Genomic DNA, 15,370 nt, shown 5'->3' with positions numbered 1-15,370 from the left:
AATAATCTAATATTGTAATGATAGTGGGTTAATCACTTATATATGTAGTATGAATGTTAAAAGACAAATATAGTAAAAATAACTATCATACAATAAGTAATGGATACACAGACTAAAGATATGTAAATTTTGAAATAAAAAAGCATGGAGGAGGAAGTAAAGTGTAGGGTTTTAGAATGCATTTGAACTTAAGTTGTTATCAACTTATTATGAGGCTTATCAACTTATTTATAACACTAAGTATTATGAGGCTTACATAAAATGTTATATTTATAACAGTTGTTATAATAACCACAAAGCAAAAACCTATGGTAGATACACAAAAGATAAAGAGAACGGAATCTAAGCATGCCACTATAGAAAATGATCAACTCACAAATGAAGAGAGCAATAAGAGAAAAAGAACAAAGGAATTTCAAAATAGCTCAAAAACAATTTAACAAAATTGTAGTAATAATAATTACCATCTATCAACAATTACTTTAAATGTTAAATGGACTAAATTCTCCAATCAAATGACATAGAGTAGCAGAATCTATTAAAAAAACAGGAGATGATTTTATGCTGTGTATTAGAGTCAACTAATTTCAACTTTAAGGACATACACAGACTGAAATGGAAAAAGATATTCCATGCAAATGGAAACCAAAAGAAAGCTGGGGGGGTATACATAGGCAAAATAGACTTAAAAGTTGTAATGAGACAGTCAAGGTCATTACATAATGATAAAGTGGTCAATCCAACAAGAGGATATAAACATTTGTAAATATGCACCCAACATAGGAGCACCTAAATATATAAAGTAAAAATTAACAGACTTAAAGGGAGAAATAGCGAGACAATGTAAAAATTGCCAAAAAATTCGACAACCTAGAAATGGGTAAATTCCTAGAAACATACAACCTATCAAGACTGAATCATGAAAAAATAGAAATAGAAAATCTGAACAGACCAGTTACTAGTAAGAAGATTGCATCAGTTATCAAAAACCTCCCAAGAAACAAAGTCCACGATCAGATGGCTTCACTGGTGAATTCTACCGAACATTCAAAGAACAATTAATACCTGTCCTTCCAAACTCTTCCAAAAAATTAAAGAGGAATGAACACTTCCTGATTCACTTTTACAATGCCAGCCTTATTACCATGGTACCAAAACCAGACAAGGATACTACAAGAAAATTTTAGGCCAATATCCTTGATGAAAATAGATGAAAAATTCCTCAACAGTATATTATCAAGGTTAATTCAACAACACATTAAAAGGGTCATACACCGTGATCAAGTGAGATTTATTCCAGGAATGCAAGGATTGTTCAAAATCCACAAATCAATTGATGTGATACATACATTAACAAAATGAAGGCTAAAAATCATATGATCATCTTAATAGATGCAGGAAAAGCATTTACAAGATACAAAAGTAATATACAAATATCATTTGCATTTCTATACCATAATAATGAACTATCGGAAAGAGAAATTAAGAAAGTAAATAATTCCACTTGTATTTGCATCAAAATGAATAAAATACCTAAGAATAAAGGTAACCAAAAAGGTGAAAGACCTATACACTGAAAACTATAAGACATTAATGAAAGAAACTGAAGACAACACAAATAAATGGAAGAATATTCAGGGCTCATAGAGTAGAAGAATTGTTAAAATGTCCATACCACCCAAAATAATCTACAGATTGCATGCAATCCCCATCAAAATTTCAATGGCAATTTTCACAGAATTAGAACAATCCTAAAATACATATATGAAACCACAAAAGACCCAAATATCCAACACAATCTTGAGAAGGAAAAACAAAGTCGGATGCATGATACATCCTGATTTGAAACTAGATTAAACAACTACAGTAATCAAAACAGTATGGCACTGGCATAAAAAAAGACACGGACCAATGGAACAGAATAGAGAACCCAGAAATAACCCATGCATATATGGTCAATTAATTTATGAAAAAGGAGCCAAGAATATACATTGGGGAAAAGAAAGTCTCTTCAATAAAGAATGCTAGAAAAACTGAACAGCCATATGCAGAAGAATGAAACTGGACCACTGTCTTACACCATACACAAAAATCAACTCAAAATGGTTTAATGACTTGAAGACCTGAAACCATAAAACTCCTAGAAGAAAATATAGGGAGTAAGCTCCTTGGCATTGGTGTTGGTAATGACTTTTTGGACTTGTCACCATAAGAAAGCAAAGGCAACAAAAACAAGAATGAAAAAGTGGGACTACATCAAACTTAAAAGCTTCTGCACAGCAAAGGAAACCAACAGAATTAAAAGACAGCCCATAGAATGGGAGGGAATGTTTGCAAATCATGTATGTGATAAGGAGCCAGTATCCAAAATATATGAAGAACTCATATAATTCGAGATCAAAAAACTAATCTGATTTTAAAATAAGCAAAGGATCTCAATATGCATTTTTACAAAGAAGATATACAGGTGGCCAACAGGTATGTGAAAAAATACTCATCAGTACACATCAGAGAAATATAAGTCAAAACTACAATGAGTTATCACCTCACACCTGTTAGAATGACTATTATCACAAAGACAAGAAATAACAAATGCTGTCAAGGATGTGGATAAAACGGAATCCTTACACTTAGTTGGTGGGAGTGTAAATTGGTGCAGTCACTGTGGAAAACAATATTGAGGTTCCTCAAAAAATTAAAAATAGAATTACTATATAATCCAGCAATCCCACTTCTGGGATTTGAAAAATAAAATTTTCCTTAATAGATTTTTTCCCTCAGAATTCTCTTTAACAGACTTCTGCTGCCTTAGAATACAATTCAAGAAGAAAATGTTATTTACTTGGTGGCAGGCACTGTATTAAACCCTAATGAGCAAAAAGAGCCAATGTTTTAGTCTCTGGGAGCTCAGAGTCTTTGTAAAATTATTCAGACTAGAAAATTTATTTTCTTACATAACCTATTATTTTGATTATTGGAAGATGAACCTTGGATTAGTGAATTCTTGAAAGATGTTTAGGAAAATAATTAGAAGGGAGGTTTTCTTGTTGTTTTTTTTAATTGAAGTATAGTTGACCTATAATATTATTTAAGTTACAGGTGTAAAACACAGTGATTCACAATTTTTAAAGGTTTTATTCCATTTATAGTTATAAAATGTTGCTATATACCATGTTGTACAAGATATCCTTTTAGCTTATTTTATACCTAATAGTTTGTACCTCTTAAGATAGGAAGTTTTTTTAATGAAATTCAGTATATTTAAAGGAATCAGAGGATGCAGAAAATGTTACAGAATACAGAACCTAGGAATAAAAGGTAAAGAATAATTTTGTGTTAGCAAGGAATCTAATGATCTGCCACTAGACGGGGGGGATCCAAATGAGCAAATATGTAGCTTGTATTTCATGGTTCTCTAAACAGGATAAACCTCTCCTGCTAGCTTAGCTCTTTATTTTGGATATAGGTTTTCAGAGTGTCCTTTCTTTTAGGGTTCAACTACATTATTCTTCATTTTAATTCTTGATGAAGGTCCAGATGCTACATGTGCAGCATGATATAGTCACGTTTGAAATTGGATATAAGGGATAGGGAAAATAGAAGTTCATTTCTCAAATTATTTTATTTTACCAATCTCAGACTTTGCCTTATTGAGCATAATTGCTAATATCATAATTCTTGGGAATTATAAAATAGACTATGAAATTTTATTTTTATATCTTGTACTTATAAATATAGAAGGATATTTAATACTGTGAAAGTAAGGTTTTTCAATTTAGAAATTGGAATATCACTCAGAACAGCATACAGTATTTCCTTTCATAATCATCAGAATCTACAACTAAAAATGTAAAGCATTCTTCAAACGGTACTAGGAAAACGGCTTTATCTAAACTTGTTGAACAGTAAAATCTAGGACAGTGTAAATTATCTGGATTCAAATTAAAGCAGCTTTATAAGGTGAGTTCAGAAGTGGACTAAACACGGCGTGCTCTGGGAGATGTCTTACCAAATATTTTTCAGGAGTTTTCTGTTTTCCTTTTCTTTCCAACAGGAGGATTATACCGACTGCGGGGGTGTTTCTGGGTTAAGTCCCTCCCTGTGGTCCATCATCGGAATCCAGTGTGTACTACTTTGGCTTTTATCTGGCAGCAGACACTACCAGTTATGACCTTCTAAAACCAAATCTGCATATTAAACTCCAGGCCCTGCCAAAACATGAGCCCTCCATTGCATTAAAAGAGGGTCAACTGTGGAATCAGCAGACCACTAGCTCAGACCATCCCGTGGCATCACTCTAAGACACAGACTCTGAAGGCACCCGCTGGCTGCATGTCAGGGTGTCAGATCCTTAAGCGTGAACCCTGCATCATCTATATATAGCATCAAAGCAAAATACTATACATGCTCTCTATTGGAAAATTTGAGAATTTGTTGTTGCATTGTTGGTGATTACATGTAAAAGGGCTCCCCACACAGCTGTTTATGAATCATACAAATTATCTTAATTTTGACCTGGAATTCTGACTTGCTGCAATCCTTGTTCTTTTACCAAGAAAATCTCTAGGGGAAAAGAAAGTTATTTTTTCCTTATTCTTCTGTTCAAAATTATTTGCTGCTTTGAGTAATTATTATTGAACGTATACATAGAGAGAGAGAGGGAGAGAGATAATTAACATTGGTGTAATCTGTCAAAATAGAAATTATGGCTTATTTTCTACGATAAAAATTGCCATGAATAAAATGCTTTATGAAGAATGGCTTCTCTGCCAGAAATATAACACAAATGATGACCAAGTTTTGGTGGGGTAATGAATTGGTTGTTTGAAAATAATTAAGAAATTAAAGGTGCTTGAGGGTAGAATTAATATGCGACATATTTCCTCATAAATGTGAGCCCTTAATAAACGCTTTGATGCAATTTTCTTTTTGTTCACAGTAAAGTTCTGTAGTGCTAGCCAGATATTTCAAAATGCTCTAAGGAAAGCTTGTTGGGGGGAGGGGAAATGTTTTTTCTTGTGATAAATGAACTTTGGTCACCAAGGGTATTTTGCATGATGCTGCTGCTATTTTAACTTTCGGTTTGTTTTTCTCTTACTGTAGAGTATAGTCCATTGAAAAGTTAACTGAGTGACATTATTGTTATGTAAGAATCTGAACCTTGCAATGTAATGCACTTAAGTCATCTTTTAAAATGTCGTTAAACTACTCTGAATATACTGTGCAGTGTAAATGCTGAATGATTGGATTAGGTAAATGGTGAAATGGGAATTAATGGATTTTATACGGATTCGTGCTTTTGCCTGAAAACCTATGTACAGATATTTTAAGTACATAAATCAGATTTGACACATTTATTTTTTGAAGAGTACATATATGTTCTCAATGAAGATTCACCCTAGGTTTCCTCTTTATTCGCTGGAATGGCAGCACCTACAATCCCAGATTTGCTGCTGCTGCTGCTTTTGTTCCCTCTGTTTTAAATGGTATGATCACTTGACCAAAATTTCCATGCAGTTTGATGAGGGTTTTACAATAATCTGAACAAAAAGGAAACCTTGAATCTATATGTATGCACACGAATACTTGATTGTGAATAATCAAAATTGTTTTTATACAGCCTCATTAGTGAAAATGGCTAGTGTAGTAAATTAGATATTTCATTATAGAGTAATATGGTAGCAGAATTTATTTATGCTTTTAAAGATTATTTTCAGGGGTAAACAGTATTTGAAGAAAGGGTAAAAACAATGAATGTGTAACTCTAACTATAGGGAATAATTCTGCTGGAAGTATGCAGATATTTTTAATGGTAAAATGCATTTGTTCTTTTTTCAAACATGCCAAATATTGGTGTGTGTCTATGCTGGAAATTTTCTTATATACCATTTTTAAGTAAAAATCTTATTAACATTATCCAGCATGCTTTAATATGCTTCATATATCAAAGATATAACCAATTCTTTAGCATAGTTTAAAAGGTCTATTTGTTTTGTTTTTAGCTTTGCATACATTTGTAATTTCCTCCACCACCAATATACCCTAGGTACCATTTGTGTACATTTCCTTATTTAAAATATTTTTTTATTTAAAAATGGGGGGAGGGGAAAATGGAATCACTTTGCCAACTATTGTTCTAAGAGTTGACATCAGTTACCATTTCTAATGCATTGTTGTGATTTTGTAGTCTCATTTGTAACTGGTACTGACGTTTTAGAAAACACCAAAGTGATTTAAAAAAATATGGAACTTCTCACTCTAGTAACAATATGTTTAAATCATGTTGTTTGTTAATTAAATATTTAAAACTTATTGTTAACTTTTGCTAGACTATTTTAAATCATGAAAGTGTTGGGAAGGGGATATCGAAATATACAGTTATGTTAGTTTGTGTATATAAACGATGCACATTTAAACAACTGAATTGCTTCCAGCATACAACAAACTACCTTAAAATTATCTTTAAAATCTATTAAATATATTTTCATGGCTAATGTCACTGAAATAATGTTTTCATCAACTACATTGTTGTTGTGTTAATCACAGTTAAACTTGGCATCTCTTGGCAGGGTCCTATTTGATTTCACTTGCCATCAAAATATATTTACATGCACGAGTCTTGCCGTGATCCTTTGTTTTCTGTTATAAAATAAACATATAACAACCACACATACGTTAATAAATTGGGTAAGAACGTTATTCTCGTGCCTAATACTAGTCTTCACGCATTTGGCGTAATTTTTTGAAAGACAGTAACACTCGTCCCATCCAATTGTTATCTTTAATTTAGGATTTTTCTGTGAGTTCTATTGTTGACAAGAACTTAAATTTCAGCCTGTTATAAATACTGATTTTCAAAGACTAAACAGTACAAGAGATCAAGAAAAAAGCTTTTAAACCCCTTTTGCTTACTTAATTTTTGCTATGCTCATGCAGCTTAATGTATTTTGTCACTAACAGAATCAAAAGTCTTGCATTGCTGTTGAATAACAGGAATGAACTTTGCATTAATGGTTTGTTTATATTTTTTCATTTGAACAACCAGCATTACTGCCAAACACCAATCGTGGTCCATATTTGTAACAGGTTTTTAACATGACATAGTTAGCAAGTTTGACTGAAGAGACTTTTAGGTCCTGGGCCTATAAGATTTTAGTATGATCTTTTTTCATGTTTCTAATGCTTGAGGCGTCATTGCTTAACTTGGAAAAAACAAGACAGTGTTGCTGCCATTTGTAAGTTTTCCTATAATATTCCTTTTATTAACTTTAAAACTGGCCTTACAGGGTTCAAATAGGCAGTATCCCTTTTAAGTGACCTTTGCAACCCAAGTGTTACTTGCTTATTTGATGCTCTCTTGTATTTTACATCTCATTTAAATCTTTCTCTCCACCAAAGCTTAAATTCTATGTCTTATTAAAACTCTGAACTATTCCATTAATCATGTTAGTTGACATTAAAGTGTCTAGAGGTACAGAGTCTGACCTAGTGTAACAAAATGGAGGACTTTTTTTTTAAGCATAGCATAGAATGATGGTTTCACTTGCCCGCAGTTTCAAATATTTTACAATTATCTGGAATGTGTGTTGCTTTCCCATAGCAGAATGTTAGCATTGCTATTATTCCATGTACATTTCTGTAAAGAGCAAATCAGTAAAGCAAAAGTGTGAAGTTTCTTGATTTCTTGAAAAAATTCCAGAATTTCAAAGTCTTAGACAACCCTTACCAAGTTTCATCTACTTTATTTCTAGTTCACAAGGTTAACTCAAAGAAATTCCACTGAGACTAATGGGATACTGTCTTGAATAGATGCCAATTGGGTTTACAGTGTGACCTGACAAAGCTGTCTTTTTTGTTGTGCTGTATGTTGTTGGATCATACTATTAGGGATACTTTTATTGAAGTGCTGAGTGTGCATCCATGCAAAAGGCCAAGTGGCTTTGTGAACAAAAGATCTTTTCTCCCCTTTATTATGTTCTCTCGACACTTTTGTGGAAATTAGCCCGATAAAAACGTTTTGTAAAAATTTGTATATTACTGTTATAAAAATATTTATAATCCCAGAAAATGTTGTGTTAAATCCTGTGCAAAAACAGTATATTCAGAATAAAAGTTTATCATTTAAAGTCACCAGTTTTGATTATTTATTTAAAATCCAATTGAAAGAAACAGAGGTCTCTGTCATACATACAGTTTAAGAAAGCAGGCTTTCCAGGGCAGAGAATTCTAGATTGTGGAAGTAAAATTTGGGATTATGAAAGTTGCCTTTACAATTACAAACCTCAACTCACAAATGAAATTGCAACTCCTTGAGACTCTGACACTTCTCACACGTGCTTTTGCCATCAAAGCGTTTAGAAACTTATTAAAACAGACTTTTGACTTCTGTAAGAAAAATCTTTTTTCTAGGCAAAAATAATGTTTCCATGTTTCTTTAAGGACCTTGGGAAAATAGTTTGAAAGAAACAAGTTAGAATGTCTGAAACGTGCATATCTTTTATACGTCTGACTAACAGTTAAATATCTCTCCTAGCTAGTTTATAGCAAACAGAAGCTAGGGCAGTGAAGTACAGTATAAAGAGTTGTTTTTGTTTTTGTTTTTTTACACTGTTGTATGCCTTTTACCTTTAGACCAGCTTACCACCTGCCCCCCTATGTTCACCTAATAAGTAATGCGCCTGATGTTATGTGGAATCTAATATAATGTAAGCCTACTTCTCATTCTGGGGACTCCTATAAGCAAAAATACCTACACAGGGGAGGAATGTAGTATGTGGATACCAATGATGGTGATTACTGGAAAATCTGACCCTTAGTCTCTGATCAAGGCATTTTAACAGGAAACCCTACTTAAAAGGGTGAGGTGGATAACATTTGCTTTTTGAACATCTGGCTTCATTCTGTACCAATTTATCTCCTCAATCAATCCTCTTACTCCCCAGCTACCCTCATTTCCTCTATCAATCATCTTGATCCCATCCCCACCTCTTCCCTTGGGACCTTGCCTCATCAATTCTCCTTTCTCAAGCATTTTCAGTCTCCCCTTTGTACAGGCTTTCTTCCCTCTGCCTGCAAACACATTCAGAACACCTCTACTTAAAACAGACAGGAAAATCAAACATCCAGTGCAGCACATTCGCCCCATTACTTCCTAGAGTAATAAACCTAGAATTAAAAAAAAATTTTGAACATTCACAGACACATATTGACAGTCTCTTCTCTTTGCAGTATACTCAGCTAGGCCTTAGAATGTTAGATCTGAAAGGCATATTGCCTCTGACCTTTAGTTTTGGGTGACCACTGAAAATTTTTAGTTACTGGTATGAAGTTCTAATAAGTTTAAGGTCTTGGGCACTTCTTGATTCTCAAATTCATTATATCTTTAAGTCGGGTTATTATTCACAAAGCACCAACAGAATTTTCTATAAATTGGTGTATAATCGACAATGCTGCTTAATAGAATTTTTATTTAAATGGACTCTATTTTTTTTAATAAATGTATTTAAGAAATAAATTTAACATTACTGCATAATTGGAAAGCCAATATAATTTGCCATAATTAGTAATCATGTCACAGGTTCATATCTATTATAATGAACTTTTTAAAAATCAGCATATACCAGGGTCACTTGTGCTAGATTTAACCTAACACTTCTTCAACACATTTATTGTAATGATAAATTAGGCAGTTTTCCTGTTTCTGCCACAAATGTCTTAAAGTTTAAATCTGGACTCAGCCATCTGACTATACAGTGTAATTATTAGTACATTAAAATATATTTACCAAAATGCATACTCATGAAGTTTTTTTCAAATTTTGAGTTTCTTAGGTGCATGGATTTATTTTTTCAAAATGCTTTATCATAATAATAATAGTTCTTGAGTATCTCAGGACCCTAACATGCCTTTAAAGGTTACTTGTGGGCTTCCCTGGTGGCACAGTGGTTGGGAATCCGTCTGCCGATGCAGGGGACACAGGTTCGTGCCCCGGTCTGGGAAGAACCCACATGCCGCGGAGCGGCTGGGCCCGTGAGCCATGGCTGCTGAGCCTGTGCGTCCAGAGCCTGTGCTCCGCAACGGGAGAGGCCACAACAGTGAGAGGCCCGCGTACCGCAAAAAAAAACAAAAACAAAAACAAAACAAAACAAAAAAAGGTTACTTGTAACATTTTCATTGATATAAGGACAGTGCATAATGGACCAAGATTGGAGTAGCATTGGCAATTTCCTATATTGAGAACGACTGCTCTTTTCCAGATAGTTTCTTTTCTTGTTTAGAATTGTTTAAGAAACAATGATCTATCTTTTGTGAAATTATGGGATAGTTGATGATAACTATTATAAATAGCGAAATTGTTAATAAACAGGTTACATGTCATATATGCATTCTAATCCCTCCTTTTTTAATTTCAAAATTATACTAAGCTGTAAAATTCCTACATCTGATAACTACTGACTTAGTCCTTATCATGAAGGCAGTGTAGCCAAGTAGTAACTGCAATCTGCTGTTTAGATTTGGATTCTGACTTTACCACTTACTAGCTTTGTAACCCTGTGCAAATTACATAATGTTTCCAAGCTTCAGCCTCCTCGTCCATAAAAGAGTAACTGCACAGTAGGGTTGTAATGATGACTCAGTGATATAATTAATGTATAGGGCGCAGTACTGTGTACGTTCTCAACAATGCTCTCCATTAGTATTATGAATTACTATCACAATCATCTTCCCAGTCATCATAATCCTCATTTTGGCCTAGAGCTTTTAAGATCCTAATTATCTGCATCATTTGTCATTTAAGACATTTACTAATTCTTTATACAAGTAAAGTGTTAGAAGTAGAGCCTTATACAAGATAAAAAGCAATTCCTTCCTTGATGGAACTAGGAATAGGAATAACCTAGACTGAGTGGCCAGAAAAGGCTGCCATGATTTTGAGTTGAGGGAAAGGGGTAGCAGTACTGTTTCAAATAGAGGAGGGTGTGTGAAAGCTGAGAGATGCATGCAAGAAACGAGGGAGCTGAATATGAGTTCAGTATGGCTTGAGGGGTGGGTGATAAGTAGGTAGAGATGACGTGGAAGATGAGGCTGAAGAGAAAAGCTCCAGAGCCTGGGGTCCTCTCTGGATGACATGGGGTGTTTAGGCAACTGGAAGCTGCTGAAGATTTTTAAGCAGAGAACAGTTTGATCGGATTCGCATTTCAGGAAAAACACTCTGGATGAAATGTGGGTTACTGGTAGAACACCTACAGGGAAGAAGACCAATTAAGAGGCTACTGTCAAGGTGAGAACTTTTTCTTGACTGGCATAGGAAGCTAGATAAAGAAGAGCAGACTGATTTTAGAAACACTTAGAAGGGAAAAAGGAGAGAACATCATGATTTCCTTGTGTACTAAAAAAGAAAGGACAAAATTTACAATTACTCCCAGGTTTTTGAAGTTTAATATTGTGCAGAGGGATGCAGTCCCCCAAGTTAGGCAACAGTGGAGGGTACTAGAAGCAGGGATTGGCGGGACAAGTCTGGAGGAGAACATGAGGGCTTACTCTTCAGAAATATTGTGAATGAGATTTTTGTGAGGTGCTGAGGATACAAAGATGATATACTCTCTCATGCTCTGGAATATATACTCCAGAATAATGATTCTCAACACTGACTCATTTAGAAACCCTTATTGGAGGTTTCATTAGTTTTGTTTTGTTTAAAATACTGACACTCAGGACCCACTCTAATTCAGAATCTCACCTGTTTCTAGCATACAGCAAGCATTACACTACCTGGGGGCATCTTAGATGACAGGTGTGACAGTTCTGGTATAGGTTATTTCTGAATTAGACTTCTCAAAACCCAATTTAGATGCATGTTACTGGTTCAATTTTTTTTAATTAACCCCTTTTTTGAACATGTTTTATTGTAACATACACTATGATTCCAACTCAACTACAATTTTTCTGAAGGCTATACTTTTTAATGTTTTATTTTCTCTTCAAATCCAGATTCTATAGCTGTACACAGCTGATAACCAATAGTTTTCATTGATTGTGGTTGATAATCACAACCACTGTTAGGACAATTTCTACTACAGGAAATTCTATTCCTATTAGTCATATTGATGATATCAAATGTCTTACAGGGTTGAACCACAGATTTCTATAAATACTATCAGAGAACTTTGTCAATAGGTTCATTCTTACGGCAAATGATATGGCAAGTCAGAATAACAGGAAATAATATTACTTGACAATCTGGTTTCGATAGATATTGTATTTAATTAAGTAATGTTTTCCTTAATAAAATAAAAGGCTAACCAAAACTTTTTAAAACCCACTAAAAAGATTAGTGTTCAGATTGATTTCAGACTTCCCTGTCCATCTAATCCATACAACCTCAAATATCTGACTGAGGTAAGACCACTGAGTACATAATACAGATGCCAGGCTCTCCAGTCAGACCACCTGGGTCCACATCACAGCTCCCCAACTTGGGCACGTTATGTAACATCTCTAACCTTCTGTTCCTTGTCAGTCTTATTTATCCTATTGACTCCACCAATATTTGGATATAAAAATGATAATAGTCACAGTCTAAGAGTTGTTCAGCCTCTGCTTCTTATCTCGGAAGTTCAATCATTCTGATGCTGATGATTTCAAGAGTGCCTAGAGAAACTTGGCATCAAGAGGATTTCTAACGTGTGAGGAATATTGCCAGAACTTCAAAGTTTTTACATTGTGGGACGCTATGGATACAATGATGAGAAATACAAGCAGCAAAACTGTAGAAGAACATGGGGAGAAAATTCATCCAAAAATTCACGTAAATAAACATTACTACTAACTGTAAAAAGTCACATTGTAATAAAAGATCTTGGTAATAAGAAACTGATGGTAAGCTGGAGAACAGGGCCAGGTGGAAACTGAGCTGGGTTTAGCGACAGGGCTGGGAAGAAGGGAGGTGGAAGAGCCAAACTGTCCTGGGTGTCTTCATCCAAATATCAGAAACAACTAGACCAATATCCCAGATGACTATACATGCAAAAATTCCAACAAAATATTAGCAAACCAAATTTAAGAACACATTAAAATATTACATGCCATGACCAAGAGGGATGTTCTCTGGTATACAAGGATACTTCAACATACGTTAATCAATTAATGTAATACATCACATTAATAGAATGAAATTTAAAAATCGCATTATCATCCCAATAGATGTAGAAAGAAGTCATTTGACAGAAATACAACACCCTTTAATGGTACAAACACTTGACATATTGGTTGTAGAAGGAACACATACCTCAACATACTAAAGGCCATATGTGACAAACCCACAGCTAACATTATAGTTAAGGGAGAAAATTTGAAAGATTTTTCTCTAAGATCAGGAACAAGACAAGGATGCCCACTCTCACACTCCTATTCAACATAGTGCTGAAAGTCCTAGCTAGAGCAATTAGGCTAGACAAAGAAATAAAAGGGATCCAAATTGAAAAGGAAGAAGTAAAACTGTTACTATTTTCAGATGATATGATTTAGTACATAGAAAATCACAAAAATGGTATAGATTAACTTATTTGCAAAGCAGAAATAGAGACACAGATGTAGAGAACAAACATATGGATACCACGGGCGGAGGACGAGTGGGATGGATTGGGAGATTGGGACTGACGTATATACACTGCTATGTATAAAAGAGATAACTAATGAGAACAGACTGTATAGCACAGGGAACTCTACTCAACACTCTGTGCTGACCTAAATGGTACGGAAATCCAAGGAAGAGTGGATCTATGTATACGTGTGGCTGATTCACTTTGCTGTACAACAGAAACTAACACAACATTGTAGAGCAACTATACTCCAATAAAAAATAAATTAAAAAACTCCACCAAAAAACTGTTGGAACTAATCAATGATTCCAGTAAACTTGCAGGATATAAAATCAACGTACAAAAATCAGTTGCATTTCTATCCATTAAAGATGAAACATAAGAAAAAGGAATAAAGACTAACTAGCCCATTCCCAATAACATCAAAAAACAATGAAATAGTATCTATTAATCAAGGAAGTGAAAGATATGAACAATCAAAATGATGAGACTTTACTGAAAGAAATCAAAAAAGACACAAACAAATGGAATGACACCCCTTCTTCATGGATAGGAAGAATTAATACATTAAAATATCTATACTACCCAAAGTCTTCTATAGATTCAATGCAATCCCCATCAAAATACCAATAGCATTCTTCACAGAAAGAGAAAAACCAATCCTAAAATTTGTATGGAATTACAAAAGACTCTGAATATCCAGTACAACTGTGGGGAAAAAGAACAAAGCCAGAAATGTCACACTTCCTGGTTTCAGACTATACTACAAAGCTACAGTAATAAAAACAGTATGGTACTGGCATTAAAAATAGACACAAAAACCAACAGAACAGAATACAAAGCCCAGAATTAAAAACCCTACTTATATGGTCAACTAAATATTCAACAAAGGAGCCCAGAACCCCCAATGGGTAAAGAAAAGTCTCTTCACAAATGATGTTGGGCAAACTGCATAAACAGATGCAGAACAATGAAATTGGACCCCTATCTTTCACTACTCACAAAAAATTTGAAGTGGATTAAATACTTAAACATATGACCTGATGTCATAAATATGCTTGAAGAAAATGTATGGAAGAAGCTCCTCTACATTGGTCTTGGCAAAAAATTTTGGGATATGATACCAAAAGCACAAACAACCAAAGCAAAACTCAACAAATGGGACCACATAAAACTATAATGCTTCCGCACAGCAAAAGAAACAACAAAATGAAAAGACAACATACTGAATGGGAGAAACATTTTGCAAATCGTATATAAGAGGTTTATATCCAAAATATATAAAGAACTCATACAACAGAACAGCAAAAAAAACAAAAAAAGACAACAAACAAAAACAAAAAACCTCCAAATAATCTGATTTTAAAATGGGCAGAGGAGCTAAGACATTTTTCCAAAGATATCCGAATGGCCAACAGGTACATGAAAGGATGCTCAACATTACAAATTATCATGAAAATGCACATCAAAATCACAAATAGATATCACCTCACACCTGATAGAATGGCTATTATCAATAAGCAGGAAATAACAAGTGTTGGCAAGGATGTAGAGAAAAGGGAACACTTTTGTACTACTGGTGGGAATGTAAACAGTGCAACCACTATAGAAACAATATGGAGGTTCCTCAAAATATTAAAAGTAGATCTACCATATGATCTAGCAATTCCACTTCTAGATATATACTCAAAGGATATGAAAACAGGATATTGAAGTGATATATGCACTCTCATGTTTATTGTAGCATTATTCATAATAGCCAGGATATG

At 34.1% G+C, this 15,370-nt stretch overlaps 1 protein-coding gene across 5 annotated transcripts in view; it reads left to right on the top strand.

Moving 5' to 3' along the window:
* CACNA2D1 (calcium voltage-gated channel auxiliary subunit alpha2delta 1) overlaps positions 1–8,130 on the top strand; it is a 512,643-nt gene extending 504,513 nt beyond the window's left edge. For all 5 annotated transcript variants that reach the window (XM_067746078.1, XM_067746077.1, XM_067746079.1 and 2 more), the window contains one exon: positions 4,055–8,130. In XM_067746078.1, coding sequence (XP_067602179.1) covers positions 4,055–4,171 — 117 coding nt within the window. In that variant the 3' untranslated portion in view covers positions 4,172–8,130. The remainder of the gene's footprint in view (positions 1–4,054) is intronic.
* Positions 8,131–15,370: the final 7,240 nt, after the last annotated feature.

This window comes from Pseudorca crassidens, chromosome 8 (assembly GCF_039906515.1).
Source record: "Pseudorca crassidens isolate mPseCra1 chromosome 8, mPseCra1.hap1, whole genome shotgun sequence".
Lineage (NCBI taxonomy): Eukaryota > Metazoa > Chordata > Mammalia > Artiodactyla > Delphinidae > Pseudorca > Pseudorca crassidens.
This window is presented reverse-complemented; position numbering and strand designations above follow the sequence as displayed.